Source organism: Cinclus cinclus, chromosome 5, assembly GCF_963662255.1.
Source record: "Cinclus cinclus chromosome 5, bCinCin1.1, whole genome shotgun sequence".
Classification (NCBI taxonomy): domain Eukaryota; kingdom Metazoa; phylum Chordata; class Aves; order Passeriformes; family Cinclidae; genus Cinclus; species Cinclus cinclus.
Window position 1 is genome coordinate 18008198 of NC_085050.1, and position 22568 is coordinate 18030765.

At 39.2% G+C, this 22568-nt stretch overlaps 1 protein-coding gene across 1 annotated transcript in view; it reads right to left on the reverse strand.

Moving 5' to 3' along the window:
• Positions 1 to 11962, reverse strand: part of CCDC149 (coiled-coil domain containing 149) — a 46911-nt gene extending 34949 nt beyond the window's left edge. Inside the window, exons 1-3 of the mRNA XM_062493429.1 lie at positions 11915 to 11962; positions 3451 to 3612; positions 2881 to 2919 (exon numbers count right to left, since the gene is read on the reverse strand). Of these exons, the coding sequence (XP_062349413.1) occupies positions 2881 to 2919; positions 3451 to 3612; positions 11915 to 11962 (249 nt within the window). The remainder of the gene's footprint in view (positions 1 to 2880; positions 2920 to 3450; positions 3613 to 11914) is intronic.
• Positions 11963 to 22568: the final 10606 nt, after the last annotated feature.

The window sequence follows — 22568 nt, forward strand, 5'->3', positions numbered from 1 at the left end:
TGCCATGCTGACAAGGAAGTTGGGGGTGCATGGGAGGTTGGGAGGAGACACAGCAAGGACAGGTGACCCAAACTGACTCAAGGGATATTCCAGACCATGTGACATCATGTTCAGTATATAAAGTGTTTGGACTGATGGCATTTGTCTTCCCAAGTCACCATTATGCTTGAAAGGGCCTGCTCTCCCAGGGATGGATGAACACCATGCCTGCCCATGGAATGAATTCCTTATTTTATTTTGCTTTGCTTGTGTCAGCAGCTTTTGCTTTTCCTATAACTGTCTTTATCTCAACCCACAAGTTCCAAAGTTTTCACCCTTCTGATTCTCTCTGATTGCCCTCGTGAGGCAGTGAGTGAGGGGCTGCCTGGGCTTTGGCTGCTGGCTTGGATTAAACCACTACAACCATGCCTGAACGGATTTTAATATAAAACACACTCTTCCTAATTCCTATTGTTCCTGAAACATTTCGCCCCTCCATCACTTATCCAAAAATTACTCTGCACCTGACACCATAAGACATTACAAAACTACCTTCAACAACATCATCTGAGAGTGTCAGGCATGAGAGGCCAGGAAAGCACTGACAGCTCACAATCTGTGAGCAACACTAATGGTGAAACATTTACAGTAGAAATAGAGATTTCCATAGCACCGTTTCTCATTTTTTGCTTCTGCTGCTTGGCAGAAGGTGATACACACAGAGCAATCTTTGGATAGAATCATCACGGTATCATAGGACTGTTTAGGTTGGAAAAGGTCCAAGATGCAAACACAGCTTTGAGAGGAAAAACACTACAGAATACTGCGTGTTAAGATACCTTTAAGTAACAATTTTACAAAACCAGATTTTGAGTTAGCTGCTTGCTGACAAAAAATGCCCAGTTACATGATATTACATGATATTCCATAAAAACCATGAAAACTTTGTGCCGGAAAACAGGTTGAGAAGGCAGGGTGGAAAGCAAGACATTTTAAACAATCACCAAACATAATTGCTAATACAGGGGGAAAATGAAGGCAAGAAGAAGACAGTAGCAATTCCAACCAACCTATTACATTTAAGATTCTAGACTGAAATTTCAATAATAAGAAATAATTTCTCAGTTGTGCAACAGAGAGCAAATTGTTAAGGATATTGTGTTTTCATCTGATTTCTGACAATGAAAACAATATGCACTTTTGTGTCATATAGAATTCATTGGAGGATCAGGGTCTCCTTTCATAAAGTGACTGAGGTCACAAACTTCTCCCAGCACATACCTAGGGTTCCAGGAAAATAGGGAATGGAAGAAACACAAAAGAGAGATAGAACTTCACTCTTTTGTAGGTGAGAAAATGTTAAGAAATATATGTATGGTAATAATAGAAAAATATTCATAACTTTCTTTTATTATTCTCTGATGCATTTCTCAAAGCAAAACTATACTTTTCTTCAGAAAGGTTGCACTAACTACCCTAGGTTATCCACCTTGTATGCTACAGACATTTCTCAGGAAAAAAAAAAACCTCCAGAAGTACACTAACAGTCTACTACTGTACAACCTAACATATATATTATTCTGGGGGGAACCTATCAGTGACCCCATTTTCCTTCTTTCACTGCTACCAAGCATGAATACGTAACTTCTTCAGGAAAAAAAAAAGACTGCTAGGTAGATTATTAAAGCTTTTCCAGGCACTACCCCGAGTAAGACAAACTACCAAAACTTAATACAATCACAGCTTCTGAATTTAGACTGAATTTGGCTAGTATTTTAGAAACAACTGTCAGTTTTATTAGTTTTGAAAGATGAATTAGAAGAGCTATGGGATGACAAATCTCCCTGCCTACTTATCTCTGTAATGATCCATACACTGCTTTGGTTTTTTCCTTTCAACTAGCTATTCCTCAGCAACATTCAGAATACACAAACTTGTATCTGGTCATAAAGTTTTATTAGAATTCTGTTGGAATAACAGAACTGCAAATAAATTATGCTAAATAATGAGGAAGCTAAATTATTCTACACTGAGCACTGACTTCTGGGCAGCTATTTGTTTAAGTGCCTGAAGGAGTAATTATATTGCCTCTGGAAGTTTAGTTTAAAGTAACCAAAACCCTAAGCTGTAAAATTTTAAGCAAATAGCAAGAACTACATGCAAACTCTTAAGAAAAGGGTGATGAGTAAAACTTGGGATCCATTAACAGAATGCAATGACCATGTTTTAAACATAGTTAAAAGACTTCCAAAACTAGCAATTACAGCAGCAATTTTTGTTCTTTTAGGTTCCCCTCATCTCCCTGCTCCACTCATTGAGTTTTGGGTGCCATTTTTCTCTAAAAATTAAGATAATTTTAAGATGTCCACAACAGGGACACACTATGTGGATATCCAGGAACAAAAATGCATGTGAGCAGGCAAAAAGTTTTTCAGGGGAACCATAAAATGCAATTATCATTGTTTTACCATTTGTAACTCATAGAGTCCAAGTGGCCTGGGAGAATACTTAATGGAAAACAGCACTCACAATAATAAATTAACAATTATGGAAAGTAGGCAATTCATTCCCAGCTTACTTTTAAGTATGAGAAGTCCTGTCACAAATCCATTTTAGGACTCAACATGGAAGAATAAACAACAAGGAGAACAACCTCAAGTCTCTGTACACTGACCAATTTCAGTCTCAGATGAACATGAAAGCAATAGCCATATATTCTACAGTTCAGCTATTTCACAGTGAAATGTGCAGACAAAAGCAGAATTTCACAATTTAAAGACTGAGTTTTTCAATATTCAGAAATGTCTGCGTTTTTTACCAGTCTTCTTAATTAATATTTTTATTCTTTTGCAAAGTACTTTTGTAGAAGATAAGTAACATCAGCTGAAAAAAAATTCCTACCTGTTTCCTCTTTTCAGGTGGAAGCGACGGATCCCCATCCTACAAATAAACAGATATATTTTACTGGCAGCTTATTTCTGAAACTTGAAACGATATTAATTCTGTGAATCTAATTGTCTAACATGTATTTTAACTAAAATGTTATCATTTTTTTTAAAAAATACTGCTGATTAATACCAGTAATACTAACTTCAACTTAAAAAAATTTCTAAAGTTGAATATTTGTTTACATTTTTAGAACAGTTCATTACAAATTTGTGTTGCATTAATTTTCATACTGGTACATTAAGTTGCTGTGGAATAACAACACCACAGTCAGTTTTTAAATGGAATTATCACTGAAACAAATTTCCTCAGAGTCCGCACTGCATTTCTGTGTCCTATATAACAAGCAATGCCTCATCTCTGCAGAACAAATAAGTAATAATATGATTAGGGTTGTGCAACTGCAGGACTACTGCAAACAAGTACCTAAACATTTTTACAGCAGCCATTATGGACTTCTTTCCAATTTTTTTTGAGGTTCACCTTTGTCCCCCAATTATACAGTCTTCATAAAGAACAACCTACAATCAGCTCCCGATACTTCTTTTTCAGAGACTGGTGTCGTTCCCGCAGCTGGTTGGCCATAAGTTTGTACTGGTCTCTTTCTTGCTGACAGGTGTCCAGCTCTTTGGAAAGGATTAGCAATGCCTCCTTTTTACTTTCAAGTTTCCTTTTGCACACCAGATACTGCAGAAGAGAAAAAACCTATACATGTAACAAGCCATTTCTACCCAAGCCAGCACTGGGTACAAGAGGGTCAAGTTCTTATCTGAAGAGTTGGAGGAAGACTGCACAAGATCAAAGTCTGCTAAAAGTCAAGTTTTTAATAACAATCATGGGGAAAATATCTCGTATAGAAAACTTGAAATCCATCGGTAAGGTCACATGTTCACCTGACCATGGTGACTTTGAAAAATTTACCAATTTGAGTTTCTCATTCTTTTCTTTATATGCAACAGCATGAAGAACCTTGCAATTTGCCCAGAAGCCCTGACAAAGGTGCTAGAAGGAAGAAGCATTTGCAAAATCCCTTTTCTACATGTCTTCACCAATACCCAGCTCCCAGGTAGCAACCAATTGTTCCAGCTTCACTTCCCACTGCCAGCCTTCTCCCCACTACCAGCCATGTCCTCTAGGCTCAGCCTTCCAACTGGACACTGAAATGGGACTATGTTACAGCAGAAGGGGCTGCATGAATGATAACCAACATTTACCTTGACTACAAAATAATTACAGTGTGATGCCCTAATGTCACATGTAAAAGAAACTTAATTATGCTGTGATACTACAGGCACATGCTCGTTTGAGGCAAAAAAAAAAAAAGGAAATAATGCAGGAATGCTGCAAACACCAAAAAGGGGAGGGAAGACAGAGATGAGCCTTCCCCTGCAGCCACCACTTCTCATGTGAAGGGTTCATGCACTAAGCAAAGCAGAACTCACAAATCTTAGCTGTTCTGCATTAGTCTGATCTGCTTCATTGCCCTTCCCCATTGAAAGCAAGAGTAACGTCCATGTCATCCTCAATGTTATCTATCAGAACTTTCAGGTACCTTTTTTCACTTAACACGATGTTTGATCAGCAGATTCTTACTACCCATCACTTGACACTGCTCATGCTAAAGTACGTATTTCTATTTCTGATGTTACTGATATAAGACATGGCTCAAAATACTTTCTGAATGTGATCTGCAAGAGACCAAATACCACAGCAGTCATGAAAGCAATTTATAGTTTCATTATATCCTCTGACAAGAATACTTCGTCATTATGGGCTCTTGCACAAAGCAAGAACATCAGCACTTCCATACTGTTCAAGTCAGTGCTCTTCTTTGGGACAAAAATCATTCTTTGTGTGTACTATTTGCTTGGAATTAACTTTGTTAACCTCAATTTCAAGCCAATGAGAAGAAAAAAAAACCTGAGTTTGGTATACTAGTAACAGGCAACCTTTTCCAAAAATGGTAAATGCTTAGTTGCAAAAAAGTGGGAAGGAAATGAGCAAAGCAGTTCCAAGAAGGATCTGAACTCTCAAAAAGGACACTTCCACCTTGGATTAATTTTATTTCTGGCAATACTGAAGTTGAAATCCTGCCATAAATTTTCTGGATTATGATGCCTTGGCACCAACAAAGGCAAGTACACCTATGTACTTATGTCCCTACTGATACCTTACACAAATGTCAAATCCCTTGATAAAGGACTGAAAGGCATGAAAAGCTAAACTTTAATATTGTCAGTAAGTGATTATAGTAAACTGCTTCAAACTTGCTTACAGTGAAACATTTGTCAGTCTCTCTTCTTTTTGTCCCTGTTTCATCCCCTAAGTAATTCTAAAATAAGTCTTTGCTAAATTGTTTTTAAATATTAACTATCTGATAAAGCAGTTGTAAATAAAAAGTGACTAAAAGCAAACTTCACAATCACTTAAAAAAGAAAAAAAGAACAACCCAAACGGCCTAAAGCCCTGAACCAAGTAGCCTGTCCTGTCCCTTTAACAGGAAGAATCCCAGGAAGAATCCCAGGAAGAATGAAGCTGACCCATCCAGCCAACACCTGTGTAGAGTAGAGCAGCCTACACGACGCACGAAATGGGAGTGAAAAGAAGCCAAACTGTCTTATACACCCACAATACCCATAGGTGCCTGCAAGCCTTGCCTCAAGCGCTGCTGGATGAAACCATGTATGAGAGTCAGGAGTGAACCAGAGCATGTGGATTAGACTGTAAAACCCACTACTTACCCAGCAGGAAACACAGACCTAGCAGCAAACAAATCTTGCTTCTGCCATGAGTCACAGCTCTCTACAAAGGACACACTCAGAGCATATGAGAAGGCTTCACCTTTTACAGCAGCACTGGCAGGGGCTGGGGAACTCTCCACTACCTATTAGCCTGAGGATAACAAACCATAAACAGATTGTGGAGACAGTAATGTTCAGGGTCTAAATGAAAAGGAATAATGATGGCCACCTTGTTTAAAATCTGTTTTAACTAGATGAACTATGTACTGATGTTGTTGGCATCTCTCCTCAATGTCCTATTTGGATTTTACTATAAAAACGACCACATAAAAGATTTTCTGAAGCAATTTTTGCCTTTTACACATATTGACTTTCCCAAATAAATAGAATAAAACAGTAATAAGGTAATAATTTGTTTCCATGGGCTTATGGTACAAGAAACAATAAAGCCAGAGCATTTCTGTGGAATCTGATTATTCCTATGTTTGCAGTTCCCATTACCATTGCTGAAGGAAAACCAAATTTCACAAAGACAGACCTCAAAGAGGTTTTTCAATATATTTGTTTCTGAATGTTAAAAAAATGTAGCAATAATGGCCATAAAATGACCTAACAACTGTATACCAGAAATGGGTTCTAGTCAGGGAAATAACTGAGTCCCATCAGCAATTTCCCTTATATGGACAAATAAGTGCAACAAAATTGGTATGCTGTCAAAATGAACATAGAGGTGTGACAAGTTGCTTTGGAGCAATGAAAGCAATAAGGCAAATTATCTCAAACAGTCCAAAAAAAAGTATTCAGTAGATGCTTCTGGCATTCACTTACGTAGAGACTTCTTCCCTTGCAACTGAAGGAAAGCCCATATCTCAGCTGCTGTCTCTCAGCGAAACAAGTGAATTCTGTTATGCACTGTAGTTACCACAAAATGTTCTTATTGCTTTTTGTTTCTTTTTAATAATTTGGACAAAATAATCTATGAATTTTAAAAACAAAGTTAAATAACAATCAGCTGCTATAAATTCAGCCTAGAAGTTACAATGTACAACTTTTCAAATCTGTCTAGTGACTTCTATCTACCAACGTGCTGTTATCTGCAATAAAGTAAATTATAATTGCTACAAGGAAGATCATAATAATTAAAGGAATATGTATGACATTCTACATTACTGCTGAACTGCTTTACAGCCAGATGACTACTTCAGTGAAATTGAGTAAAAAGAGACTGACATTACAGGAGAGTGTTACTGCTCCAAGGTGACCCTCTACATCCAACACATACTATACCCATTGCTATTTTTAGTGACAAATCTGGGTAGATCTCATTAATGACGCTGTAGACACGGTCTAATAATCTGATGAAGCTGGAACACGGTCAAGGTTTTAGACTTTCTTTTTTTTAAACCAATAAACACACTGAATTCCTATCAGTTTTAGTTTTTGGGTTTTTTTTAATTTGTACAAATTACTGGCTTATATTTTGGTATTTAATGACAATTAACGTCATGGAAAACATCTAATTTTCCGAGAGCAGAAGCAGTGATACTATCTCCAATCTGTGCTTTGGAAACACTGTGGATCATATTCTGTCTTCTCTTGAGACTTGAGGGCCTTGTGCCCTCAAATGCTGAAGGGCTACTACATTTCATTGGACCTTGAAATCCATCATCTACCATGCTGAGAAACCACGAAGTCCACTCACCATCTTTTATCAAGAGATCCAATTGCCACCAAACTGCCTTAAGTTTTATCAAATTTCTCCTGACTGTACTCTTGGAGACAATTTTGTTTTAGAAACTCAAGGGTCCCAAAATGCACTGCAATCTCACAGCTTGGGATGTTTGTTGACTGTGTTTCTATGATGTTGCTCCCCTTGACTTGAGATTAAGCTGTTAACTTATCTGAAAGAGTCAAGCACTCAGACACCCAGAGAAATACACTTTTTTAACTGGTCATTTGCTTGCTATCTCACTTCTTGATATGATTTATCTCTGATAAAACCTGAAATAATACAGTGACCTTGGGTTTATCCCACCATATCAACTCTGCTTTTCCTGCTGCCCAGCTCTTGCTTCACTGTCTGCGGAAACACAAAGCAGGCTGTTATGACAGCCTGACACTGATGACAGAAGTGATATAAGCAGCTCCTCAGAACACCATGTCTTGTCTTGATGGCAATACTGCACCACAACGTATTCACTGGCCCTTTAGGAATACCACAATTTAGTAGTTAACACTAATGTGCGATGTGGCCCAGCCCTCAGAAGTTTTGTACGCTGTGCATCAGACAATATTATTAATTTCTTTCTGTTTCACAACATGTCTGTGGGTCTCTTAGCCAACCTGAAACATGGAAACATGAAAAGCAAACACTTTTTTTGCTGCCCAGAAGTCCAGCATGCAGGTCTTCAAAGCGTTCTCCAACAGCTCCAGAGAATTTTGGAGTGCAGTAAATCACAATGCCAGCTCTTATAGCATTTTTATTTCATTTTCCAAATGTCAAAGTCACTACAATGCCAACCAAACCAACCAGAGACCTTAGAGTATCTGTGCCATTTTGCTCTTCCCTACAGCCCCTGCATTTGTCCACATTAAGAAAAGCTGTTAAACTAGTGGCTCCAAGGCCTGTTAGAAGCTTTGTTAAAGACTCGTAGAGGTTTGGCAGATTACATTTCACACTTTGAGAAGGAAACATGACAGAATGCTTCAAAGATAATACAAACATGAAATTCTTACCAGTTTTCCTTCCTTTGCTCTCTTGTCCACATAAAAATTTGTGCAACCAATGGGAAAGGTGTGTTCTGCCAATTACAAGCGGGTTAGGTATCTCTTCAGAACTCATGTCTGGAAATCATATTGAAATCTAGCTATTTCAACTAGAACTACTGCTCAGCAGTTTGGTCAGTTCAAAACTACTACGCAAGGGAGCTCAAGAGACAAGCACATCACCTCCGTCTATGCTGCTAAAGACCATATATAGTCAATAACCAAGAAATAGCCTCTTGTGAATGAAAAATTAAACAGACATTACATCACTTCAAACCAACTTTAGGAGGCAGTCACATATGAGTAGCTGTAAACAGCATACACTAAACACTCTAATGCGTGGGAGGTGACAAAAGAAGCATTTTGACATTGGGTTTTACTCTAGAAGTTGGCAAATCTGAGAGACCTTGAAGACCATCTAGTTCCAAATCTGCTGCCATGGGCAGGACACCTTCAGCTAGAGTAGGTTGCTCAGACTCCCATCCAAACTGGCCTTGAACAACTCAGGGATGGGGATGAGGAATGGAACGTACTCTTGCGATAGTATTTTGACATTTATGAAGATCACTGGTTTATGGAGGACTTGGGCCACCAGCAAGCAAGCTCTTGCTACAGCTTAGCCTCTTGTGTCAAACCAGCAGTTACTGACCAATCTTCACCCTACAGATTTACACCAGATTTTAAATACTCTAAACATGGGTCACTGAGTGACATAAACGACAGATGAAAACCAGGAGTCCAAGCAGAAAAATTACATGGTAACTCAACAGGGTAATTAATCTTTTATATATGTATATATCTATATATGTATCTCCATACATCCATCACCAATACATGAACTTAGCTAGAGAACAAGTAAAATTTATTTTAGGATTCTTGCTCCTGAAGTGAGTTCTTCTGCATCCAGCTTGTGGGATTATCAATGGAAATAATGACTCTTTTATGCTCCTTCAGTGTTTGCTAAGTTGGCTTTGTCCCAGTATTCCTACCTACGTCATCCTATTCAGTTAGCTTAAAGAATGCTCAAGGTATACGTGGTACAAAGATTGTTCAGAGTACCAGGTGCACACTAGGCCTGACATATGTGTGGCTGTAAAATAAGTGGAAAAATACATAAATATAGAGGCAAAAGAACAAGCAAGAAGTTAGTGGTGAGCATAATAAAAACAGAGATAGATATGTGACGGTACAGAGCAAAAGGCACTGATATAGAATCAAAGACAAAAGGAAAAAGAAGAGTAAGTACAGAAAAAGACTGAAACAGACAAAAAAAAAATCTTTTTTTCTAATGAAAATATAAAGGCAACCTACAGAAATAAATGGTATGTGTACAAGTGTTTGTGCGGAAGGATCAAATATGCATCCATACCACTTTTCTTAACACCTGCAGTACCATAGTTTTAAAAGTTACAGTTGCTTTGACAAGTATTTCAATTACTCCTACCTTTCAAACCCGGAGGATTTGGCTGATACAAATGCAAAAGTATGTGACCACAGGTCTGAATCCATAAGTTTCTGGTCTGTTACACCAAGATTTTTAACCCCCATCTTATGTTTTAACTGTCTGCCACCTGCAATGGGAGATAGTTTGTTTAGAGCCACCATGTATTTTCTTGCTTGTGTTACCTTGCATTTTGAAAGCATTTCAAGATTTTTATGAAATGCATGGGGGAAAAAAAATTACCCAGCAGACACTGAAACTAGGAGGCCTTGAGAAAATCTGTACCACTGAGTGATAGGGTAAATTCAAAAAATTTATTACAAGTTACTTCAGAAGTCTGAGCCACTTTCTCACAGACCCATCAGGATGTTGGAGTTAATGGGTAAAACACATGGAGTGAATTACAACAGCCAAAGGAAGAGGAAGGCAAAAGAGGAAAACCTGTATCTTGACAGCACATTCTACAGGCTTCACCCAGAAAAACAGTCTGTAAGCCTGTTGTGGAAACAGAGAGAAAGGAAGGAAAGGTGGAATATAAATCACTATGCCTCTATTTTTTCCTGAAAAAAAAAAAAGAAATTATATGTATATTTACATATCTACAAGAATGTATCTTAGCAGAGTCATTAAACTTTACTACAATCAAGAAGCCCCTAAACTGAAGTTAATGGTCAATTTTAGGACTGAGTTTTCAGTTTAAACTATATAAAAAGTAAAAAAGTTCCAAAGTAATTCTAAATTACTTTTTAAAGAAAGGAAAAGCAACATTTCCTCTGAACACACCTCATGATCTTTCTCCCATCTAAAATCACTCTCATCCCAAATAAAACTCCATTTGAGAAATTATTCAACAGTGCACAACCAGGATACTACTAAAAGTGCACTTTTCACTTTCTCTTGGACCATTTTGTGTCTTTGGAAGTACTGTGTCCACAGACAGTCTCCAATTCTGAATGTACTGTACTAGCACAGATCTGGGCCATAAAAACTCACATTGAAATCACCAGGAGTAGCGACAGGTTCAACACCCTAAACTCAAATATCTCTTCAACAGGTCAGGGTCTTAGGCCTTACATTCAGTTAATATAATGGAGGCAAAGCCCTCCTGAATGAGGGGAATTCACCTGCGAATAAACAGTAGACTCGGTCAGGTTTATCCAGCATATTTATCCATATTATCCATCCAATGCCATTTGCACAGAAGTTTTATCTGCTAGCTGTAAGCAGAAAAATACTATTTTTACAGTAATGCAATGTAAAAATCAGCATGCCAGCCTACCTCATGAGTTTGGCTAATAAACAGATTTGTCTTCAATTATACTCCTTTAAATAATATTGACCTCAAGTTGCTTTGAGTTTGGTAACCTACCCTACATAAAAATGTGCACCTGTAAATGACGTGGATGTTTTAACGGAGATGCAGTGGACAATGAAGTTTCTATTCGTGTAACTGGAAAACCCTCCACCTGTTGAGGCTCATGAGCACGGTGCTATTACATTCTTTTCTCCCACAGTATAAATGTCACCATGGGTCTCAAAACCCTTTCATATGTGATTCAAGTGAAGGAAGAACACAAGGCATACGGCACAGGGGCAGCCCGGTCACCCAGGCCGGTGCCGCAGCTGGGCTGCGCTGCTCCCGGCCCGAGCCTCGGTCCTACCCGCAGTTCAGGGAATCCGTTTCAAACCAGCTACAGCAGCGGCAGCGCCCACAAGCCGCTCTCTGCAGCCCCAGGGAGGTCAATACACGGAGCGGATCGCAGGCCCTTGCTGCCGGTACTCCGCAGCAGCGCAGGGCCGCGGCGGCACCCGAGCAAGGCAGGGCCGGCGGCAGACGTGGCCGCACAGGGCGGCCGTGACCGGCTCGGCTCGGCTCGGCTCGGCTCGGCTCGGCTCGGCGCCCGCCGCTCGGCCCTGTTCCCCAGCCGGCGGCTGTGCCTGTCTCCGCGGCATTTCCTCGAGGCGCGGGGAGCAGCCGGGCTCGCCCGCCGCTCTGCCTCGGAGCCCGGCGCCCCAGCCCGCGGCCCCGCCGCCGCCTCACCTCGCTCAGCAGACCCTGCCAGTCGCTCTCGCTGCGGTGGGAGCTCATGGCTCCGGCGGGCCGCGGCGCCGGTGAGCGTCTCCTCCCGGCCCGGCCTTCGCCGAGCAACCCGCGGGAGAGGCGGGGACTGCGGCCACCTCTGCCGGCCCGCCCTGCCCCCCGAACGCCGCCGGGACCGGCCGAGCTGCCGGCGGGACCGGGCCGGGCTGGGCTGGGCCAGGCCGGGCCGCGGGGCAGAGCGGCGGGGCCCGAGCGGCACCTGCCGAGGGCTGTGCGTGCGGGTGTGCCTGGGGTGCGTGTCCCTGAGAATGGTCCTCCTCTCCCTACGTGCGCCTCCTGCATAACAGCTTGCCACTGCTGCCATCCCAGGCTCTGGACAGCCAGACTTCCGTGAGGATTGGTCGATGAGGGGAGCGGCATCCTGGAGGCTTTAGTATTATATATATATGTGTAACAAAATTATGTACACACTTGTGTTGTGTGTGTAATATGAGCCACAGGGGGAGGACAGGCAACCACTCTCAGAGCACGACAGTTGAACGCTGCCCACTTTGGGCACAGATCTCCGTTGTTGCTCAGTTCACGGAGGTGTAAAAACCTAATGACCCAGGAGTTGAATTGACTTCTTTATTTCGCCGCTGGCACAGACGCTCCTCCATCAGCACTGAAACCCAGGCACGGCACCCGCACAGCGCTCCTCACCCTTCCTGGTGGCTCTGCTCCAGCCATGTCCTCTGCAGCTCCCGTGGGTACAACATCCCCATAGACCAGCTCTACCATGAGGCACATCATGTGCGATCTTTATTGTACTCCTAGCACGGCGCGTTTTCCAGGCAGAGTCCAAGTATAATTGCATGGAGTATTTGAGCAGTTTAACCCATAAGTACTCTTTGTTTTCAATAACACCACAAACAGCACAAAACAACATGATAAAATATGCATGCCTTGTTCCTTACCACAATTTACCCATTGTTAAGATTTGTTTGTGGTTTGGTGTCTAGGCACAATGTCCTTCTGTTCTCTAAAACAGCTTAGAGAGCCCCGTTTGACAATTTCACATCCCTTTGAGCAGCTGATGCCTTGGCCTGCCACTGAGAACATTTCTGTTCCAGGTGCCTAATTAATGGCATATATGGAAAAAAACATAGGCCATAGCTAAACTCAGCATGAGCTCTCTTTGAATGGAAGATTATAAATTTTAATAAATGCCTGTGGTCATCTCCATATTAAAAAGAAAAAAAAAAGTCCAGGAGATAAGATAGTTTTAGTATGGAACTGTAGTTGAATAGTTACGAAGTTCATACATTTTACCTGCAAATTATTAACTTAGGCATTTTCTCCAAATTCTAAACCATTTTCTCCTATATTAGCTGTTCCTCAACTCTAGGCATGCTGTAACTTAAATGCTGGTGAGGGTACATTCATCTTTGCTATTTGTCCATATTTTTCTGTGGTTTACCTTGTCATGTGTATTATATATCCCAATTCTGCATCTTGTAGCAGGCTTCTCATCAAACTGTTTCTGAAAACAGCACTTCATTTGCACAGGCAAATAGCAAATAATGAAAATAAAATTAAATTAACAATAACTACAATTTAAACCACTGCTTAAAAGACTTGTTAATTATATTAGAAATGCAGTAATCTTCTTTGTGTTGTTAATAATTAAAGTTATACAACTGCTAGTGCAGATGAACCAAACAGAATCTTTTTCCCAGTTCTGCTTCTTATTTACAGAATTTCTCTCCTTTGTTTACTTGGTTGTGTAGCATGCTGGATTCAGAATACTTTTGCAGAAAGAGCACTGCTTTAAGAAAGATAACCCTTCAAAAGCCCTCATTTTTGAGGGATGTCACTCATTTTAATCCCAAATATGCTCACACTCCTCACAAACATAAGGTTTTAATTTTTATTGATGATAAGTATTCAAATGAGAAGTAAATATTCAAGAAAGAGAGGTTATTAAAACAAAAGGAGCTCTCAATGTTTTCAGCTCTTATGATTTTATCAAAAGGCTGATGAGAGCTGGTGTTTTTCAGAAAGCCCAAGCTCTTGTATGAGAATAACCACTTTCTTTTGAAGTAAAAGTAAGATTCAAGGGAATCAATTAAAAATAAGCTGAAATGTGCCTTGAGTACATTTGATAGGATCAGAAAGAAAATAAAAGAACCCAAATATGTATTTTTAAGTAATTGCTTTTAGTTCCTGATATCAAGACTTCTGTAATTTTCTTTGGCTTTTTCTGTTGCTCTGTGCCTTACTTACTCGTGGTTACTGCAAAACTCCAATGTAACATTCCCAATCAGAAACAGGCTATTTTGCCAGCCTCTAGGCAGGAACAGATTGAGATACAGGTCCTGTCATAACTCAGATAACCAAGTTAAGAAGAAGATGATCGGAAAGAAATACTATCACCCTAATTTAAAAATAAGAAACTGAAGAGAGTAGTGATTGCCTTGCCCAAGAAAACTGAAGTTTCCAACAAAACCAGGAAGTAAAATTGCAGGTTTCAGGAGTACTACTCTGCTGTTTTATTGCAAAACTAACAGGGTAGCTTGTTTTTGGTTTTTTTTTTTTTTCCTGCCTGCTGCAGTAACTGCTTTTACACCACTGCCTTGCCAGTATTAGAACACAGTGAATGCCTGAGACAAAAAATCATCTTTCAACCCTCCTCTTCAGCTACCATCCCGTTGCCTTTGTCTCTAGATCTGTTATCTTCTCTGCTTTCTTCCTCTATACATTCACTAGATAAAGTTATCTGCTTCTAGTGTTTCATCTTCCTCCTATGCAATTCTGCTTTGTGATCAATCTTTCCCTTAGTATCTTGATTTCATCTGTCTTTTCACCAGATTACCCTCCACTTTTCTAAGCATTTTCTACATTTTATTAAGAAAGCTCCAAACTTTCTAAAAAACTTTTTTTTTTGCCTGGACAAATTACACATTCAGAATTAGATCTAAGCTACTGTGGCTCATTTATGCATGTACTCAGGTAAACATATGTAAGAGATTTAAACAACAGTTTTAATTTGTAGGAGATGTAATCAACATTTCTAGAACACAGCTTTCAGAAGTCAGCATCTTTGTCATAAATTAAGAAAGAAAATAGCCTGGGTTTGTATCCATAGGTAAGCCAGTAAAGGGATTGCTTCAAATTTTGCTTCCTCTTTTTGTCAATATTTGTTTGCTGCACTAACATCATCATTATATCTATGTCCAGCTGTAAGGAAATATATGAGTAAAAACCCAGGGTAAATCCTTAAGATCTGGACAGGCTATGTAATTGAAATGTAATGAAAACATGTAGTGCTTGTCTCCTGAAGGTAGATTCAATCTCACTCTTCGTGGATGTTTCAGGGTTCCATTTAATCAGGGTTTAAATACCTCTGAATGAGGATATAAACTATCAAGGATAAAACACTCATTTTAATACTCTTGGTAATTTATATTGGCATTATTCTATTTCATGTTCATGTTAATGTGATGATAACCGCATGCTCAAAACTTCGTGCACACATTTTGGAGGAGGTATACTGTGTTTGGGTTACCATTACATTTAGCTTTTGTCTGTTCCCATATTTGTTTTCTTTCCTTTACCTTTGCCTTTCCTTCTTTAGAGACTGCTTTTTGTCCATTTGTATTCCAGCTGCACCCTCTAAATTTTCTTAGGTTGATTGCTGGTTTCACTATCCTGTACCAGCTCTTCTACTTCACCATGCGTGGTCTGTCAGCAGGACAACGTGATCTGCAGATCAGAAGCAGTTTAGCAGATATTAATTTGTGTTGAATCCTTTTGTGGTCAGTCAAGCCCATGAAGGACACATCTTAAGCAAACAACAAAGATCACTAAAATGATGGTGTTTCTCTTTTCCTCTTCAGTGGTTTCAGACCTTCAATATATTGCTTTCCTTTGTGTACTAGATGCTTCCTGTACTATTAAAATTGGAGACAGTCTTCATTGTCTTCTGATTTTTTTCTCTTTTTAAGCTATCTTATGACTTAGTTGGTGCAACTGAATACTGGAATTCAGAGTAGAGTATCTCTTCTAGAGAGAGAATGAAAAAAGAATTTTGGGGAAGAGTCAGGAACAGACTATGATCTGCACAAACCAACTCTAGGGGGAAACTTGGCGGTGAGGTTTGGCCAAAGAAGGGGGGGAAACCAAGGCAAAGCAGCAGTTAAGAGCAGGGTGTGCAGGCAGTGGATGAGTAGAATGCTCATGGAAAGAATTGAGGGGAAAGCTGTAAGATGGTGGGGCAGAGGAGAGACTGCAAGTTTGTAAATGAAATTATTTTGGAAATGAACAAACACATATAACCAAGAAAAGTGTGCTAACTTTGAGATTTTCTGAGTCACTGAAAATCCACAGTCTAGAATGTTCTGTTCTACAGATTTTCTAGTAGTAATATTTTATGCATAAATTTATATGCAAATGCTTCAAATAATTTTGTTTTAAATCCTGGTTTCTCCAAAGCCCTGTGATGTTGGAGCATCTAACTCTTAGGCACACTTTTGTCTGGAGATACTTCTGGCCTCCAAATACCAAAGTCTTCATTGGAAAAGAGCTGATTGGGTTCTTCCTAGCTTGCCTAGGGTGGAAATGCTCAAAAAATGGGTTGGATGGTGGGCACAGGTGTTCGAGTGGGTAATCAGCCCCTAAAAATTCCTAGCAAATTACATTATATTACATTACATTACATCCCACTACATGGAACTGTTCAGTTCAAACACTCTCTTTTGTGGACATACTTAGCCTAACACCAAGTATGGTCTTCAGTGAAGCCCCTCCAGAACACCAGGATATGGATGAGGCTCTGCAAGATGCTGGTGGCATCAAACCCAGCTTGAACAAGAAGGGTTCTCTAAAAGCATCTGTAAAATTAATTGGTTTGATCTAGACTGTATTGGAAAAGTTTGGCACTGTTGTCTGTCCTAGTAATAGCAAACAGCCATGTAGGGATTAATAACAAGTTATGTTCACCAGCAGAATTTGTGGCCCTTCCTGTACAATTAGAATAAGAAAAACTCAGTAAGAACTAAAAGATAGCGATAAGGAGAACAAGTACATCTCAGAGCCTGTTTTAAAGCTTGTCATTACAGTTGAATAGAGTCAGTGTAAATTAATTCTGTTTTCCCAGACGCATCAGATTCCTCCTGTCAAGACAGTCTCTCAAGAGAGACTTGAAAGTTTCTCACTGGCCTCCTGCATTATTATTTTTTTTCTTAAAATTCTCTTGCTATTGATGTAACCAAAAATCGAGTATAAGATCAGAGAAAATACTTTGTCAAGTGACTCAGACAGGCACAACTGATGGATACTAAGCAAACATGTACTGCATTTTATGTTCTTCTGAGTACACTAGAAAAATATAAAAAAATAGTTTATTTTACTAAAATGCCAGGTGGGAAATTCACGCTATTTTCTGCTACTATGAAATTGAAGAGTGACCCAGTACTGTCATCAGATCTGACATACGAGTGATTTTTCAGACTTGTAGGTTCAATTTTCAACTGGTGGAATATGTCAAATCCCTGAAAACTGTCAGACCATTGTAGAAATGTTTATTGCTGTGGCCATACCTTCACTCTTCAGCACAAAGACCATCACTTTCCATATGTGGTCAATACTCAGCATACCCAGTAGACTGTAAGCAGAGAGCAAGATGGGATACATAAAGTGCAGCCAGCTTGATCCTGTTCTTTCTAGTCCATTTGGCGAGCATAAAGAAAGAAAGCCCACAGGCAAAGAGCAAAAAATGGAATAGAAACCAAACTTAGTGAGAATACCATAGCAAAATAATTTTTCATTTGAAAATGTCTGTCTGGAAAAAAAAATCTCTCAGCTTTGCTGTGCAGTTTCTCTGGGTTCTTGAGGAAATTTCCCATCAAAGCCTGACAACATAGTTCAAAATGGCAATGGCACTGAGCTAAATTTGCCTGGTTTATGTCCAAATTACACAGACTTTTGGGACTTCAGACTCAGCCTTTTTTAAGTGAAGTTTGGTGAGCATTCTCTTATCTCCCTGGAAACTTGTCCAGTTAGTAAAAGCAGTTGAATCAAGGAGCTGAAGTTTTATTTCTCATCCCAGATTAGACTGTAGTAAAAAGGGTGTAACTCCTCTCTCTTCACATAAATACTTAGTTATAAAAGTGTAACAGATTTTACGGCAGTAATTAAGGGGTTTGTATGCTCCAGGTTTGAATCAATTGGAAAGAAGCAGAACCTTCTAATTATCACAAGAGCCATTGGAGTAGATGCTGTTCTAGAGTAGCTGTCTCCTTTCTTTGCCCCTACTGCTCTCTTGTATGGGGAGCACCACCTGCTTCTTTTCCTGTGTGAATTCTAGCTGTTCAATGTGAGATAATTGCTTCTACCTAGTACTATCAGGTTGCTTAGGAGTATTTTGCAAGTATATGTTTCCTCTTTAACTGCTCTGGACAAAATGTAGATATTATGTAAAAGTTGTAATGTTACTCCAGAATCTCACTTGGGTTATCCATTTAACTGATTAGATTATGATTTTATTAAGTTATTATTCCAGTGAAAATAGATCTCTAAATTTAATTCATTTCATACTGCTTGATCTACCTTTGAACTTCATACCTTTTTACTTTTTTTGTTATTGGTTTGTTACTGTTTATTTTAAAAATAAGTTATTTCCTTTCACTGAGACAGGGTTTTTTTTGTTTTTGTTTTTTTGGTTTTTTTCATCATGCTTGTTCATCACTGAATCCATTTAAAATATTATCTCCTAGTCCTACTGAGGGGTCATATGTGGATTGTTGTAACTTTTTCTTGTGTCCCCTGCCAGTTTTTGCTGGGCAGGGGAAAGTTCCAAGGTTTGTGAGCGCTGGCCTTTCAGGCACTCAGCTTCATGGTTTCTCACAGAAACCTGCAGTTTCCAGCTGGCATAAAAAGACCTGGAGAGCAGCTCAGACTTTTTCCACAGGCTTTATTATCATCCGTGAAGGGGTCAGGCTACAGATCCAAAGATGGGGGATCACACATGTAATTTTAAAGGGTTTGGGGGGATCACAAGTAAACCAATGGAAAACGGGGTTAACACATTTTGGCCAACTACATTATCTTTCTTTGTTTGGGACAACCAATTATAAAGAACCAAACCTAACCAATAATATTCTAAAAGGATAAGAAGAAGAGCTTTCATTTTCTGACATGAGTCGTTCTAAGCAAGTAGTTTTTCTTATCTCAAAGGAGGTTCCAGGGGGCCATTGCAGGGCTGTCTGCAGAAGGATTCATCTCCTCTACAGATGGTATATTTACTTATTCACTCTGACAAATCGTGGAGGCATCAAACAGTCAGTACTAAGAAGAACTCCATAAAACTAGACAAAGTAGTGGCTGAGGGCTCCAAATTGTATTGAGCAGTGGGCAGAAATCACAGCTGAAGTGTCTCTCCCTAGCCCTTGCCTTGTTCTCCGAGGCAGTTTATAGGGCCAAAAAAAATCATGAAACAGTTTCTGCATCACAATTTAAGGCAAACATACTGAAATGAATGAAAAAATGAATTTCAATCAATTTGTACATGGCATGCATATCTCTGGTACTTCCTTGAGCCATCTGGTTTATATGTACTGTCTTTTAAGAGTGAGATTCCTGCAACCTGCCAGCAGAGCATGAGGAGTAGTTTTGTGGCTGTGTACTAGCAATTTGGTGTGGTATTCAAAAGTAAGGAGACAAAGACACTCAGATCTCAGCTGAATAGGTCAAACTCTACGTGTTTTTGCCAAAAATATTTCCTTCATGAAGAGTTTTCTCTGTCACAGACTTCAGAGTTTAAATCAATATTCTCATTAAGTAGAAGTATCTTTATTTTTAGAAATGCATGCATTTAAAGGGTGGAATAAATAAAATTATTTAATGTTTTTATTGTTGGAGGTGTGGTCCAAAATCATCACACCATTCAAGCAACTTCAGGGCTAGAAGCTAAGTTCTGTGGTAGAACTTTAAATGCTATAAGGTGCCTAATTCCCATCAAAACTTTAAGACGTGTAGCCTTTCTTCTTTTTAAAGAAGCAATAACACATCATCTAACTGAGTGTATTATGTGGTGCTGCAGTAAAGCAGACAGGACTCAGTTTCTTCATGTAGGAAAAGCCAATTCTTTATTCACATAACTCATTTTTATACAGTTTTTACAGACTTTGTGTTTAACTCCAATTGGCTAGTAGTTTATTTTCACTGCTGAATTCATTGGTTGGTAAATAGCTAGGGTGTATGCCTGCATGTCTCGGTTGGTTTACATGTTTTGTTCACTGATTCTCATGGGACAGATCTTTTGTTATTACAGGTGCAGCCTGTTTTTCACCCAGGAATAGATTTGTATGCAAACTCATTTTCATTCTCTCAATTGCTTCCCATGGGAACTTAACTAGCTCCTTAGCTGCACTTAGAATAAGTAACAAGCCTAAACCCTGATTTTATAAAGCTTTTCTTTTGTAAGATTTCTATCTCTATGCAACAATGTGGCCCCTCATTTAATGTTTCAGCCAATCTGTGTACACAGAAAATTAGTCTTTATTGGAACATTGCTAGTTTTTAGGACCCTCCTATGAGCTTGCTCTTCTCGGTCATATTTGCACTCAGTTCAAGGCTGTTTCTCAGTCTATTCCTAAAGCAAGGAGAAAAAAAAAAATCCATTAAGTAAGAAGTTAAAGCCTGGTTACTAAACTACTTTCTTGGACATTTTGCTGATGGAAAGTGCACTCTGATATTCCAATTCTCCATTGTGCATGAGTTTCACTAACAGCACGTCTTCTCTTTTTTTTCAAATTTAGTGGTTGGGTAGATTCTGAGCACCAGGAGAATGTATCTGTTTCAATTTTGTATTTAACAAGGGGCACAGATGGTGTTAAAAAACAGGTAGAAGTGGTTAATCACCTGTGAATTTTGGACATTTTTCTGCTGTCCATAGAGGACTTGAGAAGTGCATTTACTGTGTGGGTTTCTCCACCAGGATTTGCATTCTCATGGTTGCTTCCAGTCAATCACCCCAGAGTGGTTTGCAAGTCTCTTCATTCCAAAGCATTGAAGACTTGCCCATGTCCACATTCCTAGCTCAACCAATGATTCAGGACCTGAATGGTGTGATATTTGGTATTCACACTCAGGCAAATCTGTACCTCATCGCACCCTGAATTATTTCATTTTACTGACACCATCTGTTTCTTGTGCCTCAACCAATTTGTATTCCATTTCAAGAGATGTCCCCTATGCTTAGCTTTCTGACCTTGTAAACTGATCTGCTGTACAGTCTGTTACAAATACTTTCCTGAAATCTGGATGAGTTATGTCAACGATTTCATCTTTATCAATTCAGCAATGCTTTTAAATCACCCTAATACATTTGTCATACATGATCCTCTTTTAGCAGAACCAGGCAGCTTTCCCTTTACTAAATCACCTTCCTAAATGAATTGTAATCTGCCTTATAAATGTTTCCATTATCTTGCTCATTACTACAGTCTTACAAGTCTGTATTTCATTAGGTCTTCCCAGTGTCTCTTTTTGACAGCTACAGAAGACACACAACAATGAAGTGCATTTCAGGTAAATATTAATGCCCCTCAAAAGAACAAGAAAAAAATTAGAACCTAATAAGATATATTTCTGGTGTTCAATAGTAGTTTTAGAGATTTCCTTAAATGAGTGCAGAATAAAGGGGGATTTCTTTGTTGCTGGCAGTTAGTGGCAGTGATGGATCATGGCATAGACATTCTCAGTGTTGCCAAACAATTTCAGTGTACAGAATTTTATATTGCTACAGCTAAAATTCAATGAACTGATTCAGAAGGTTCAGGATAAACTATAACAATAAGTTAAATCCTTAAATTGATTTGGTATTTTAAAAAGATAGGGAGCAGCAAGATGTCATCTTCCTTCACAGATCTAACTTTAACTGGAACTGTAAATCCAGAGCAGAGTACTGGTGGATAAGAGTGTATAATGTGTGATTTCAGACCCATCATGGAAATCAGTGAGGATTTGAGTACACCAACTCTAAAACATTATTGGAGCATTATAAGGATCCATCCAAAAAGTTAGGAGGATTTTTTTTTTGTATAGGAATAAAGATAAATTTCATATCTTAAAGAGGCTATTTTTGAAGAGTTCCAGGCAAGATGTGAGAAAAAAATGACTGTGAAAGAGGAAGCAGAGTAGCAGAGGCATAGATAACCACTCATCATACTATCCTCTCAAGATATGAGCTGAAGATGATTTCTATCAATGGCTTCCAAATATAACATTATTAAGCTTTCATTATGTTGTCAATCTAATTTGAATGTAAGTTATTCAGAGCACATGGCTACTTTGCCTTTGTGTTTGTCTGTAAAGCATTGCTCCCCAGCAGCCAGGAAAAAAAGAGAAATCTCAGATTAGAGGAGATAATGTCCTCATTGGAAGTCCTGTGTACAAATATTTGTTTCCTAATCACCTTTGTGAAACCTACCCCTGGTATACCACACAGAGAAATTCTTCTTCAGAGTAAGAAGAATTGCAGCTTATTTTTTACTAACCCTGGAACAGCCTCTCTGCTTTACGAGGAATGGAAGAAACTCCAGCCAAATTACATTAGCTTCTAGGGAAAAAAAAACGGAATCCCAAGATTTGGCTTTGGTGATGACCTGAAGTT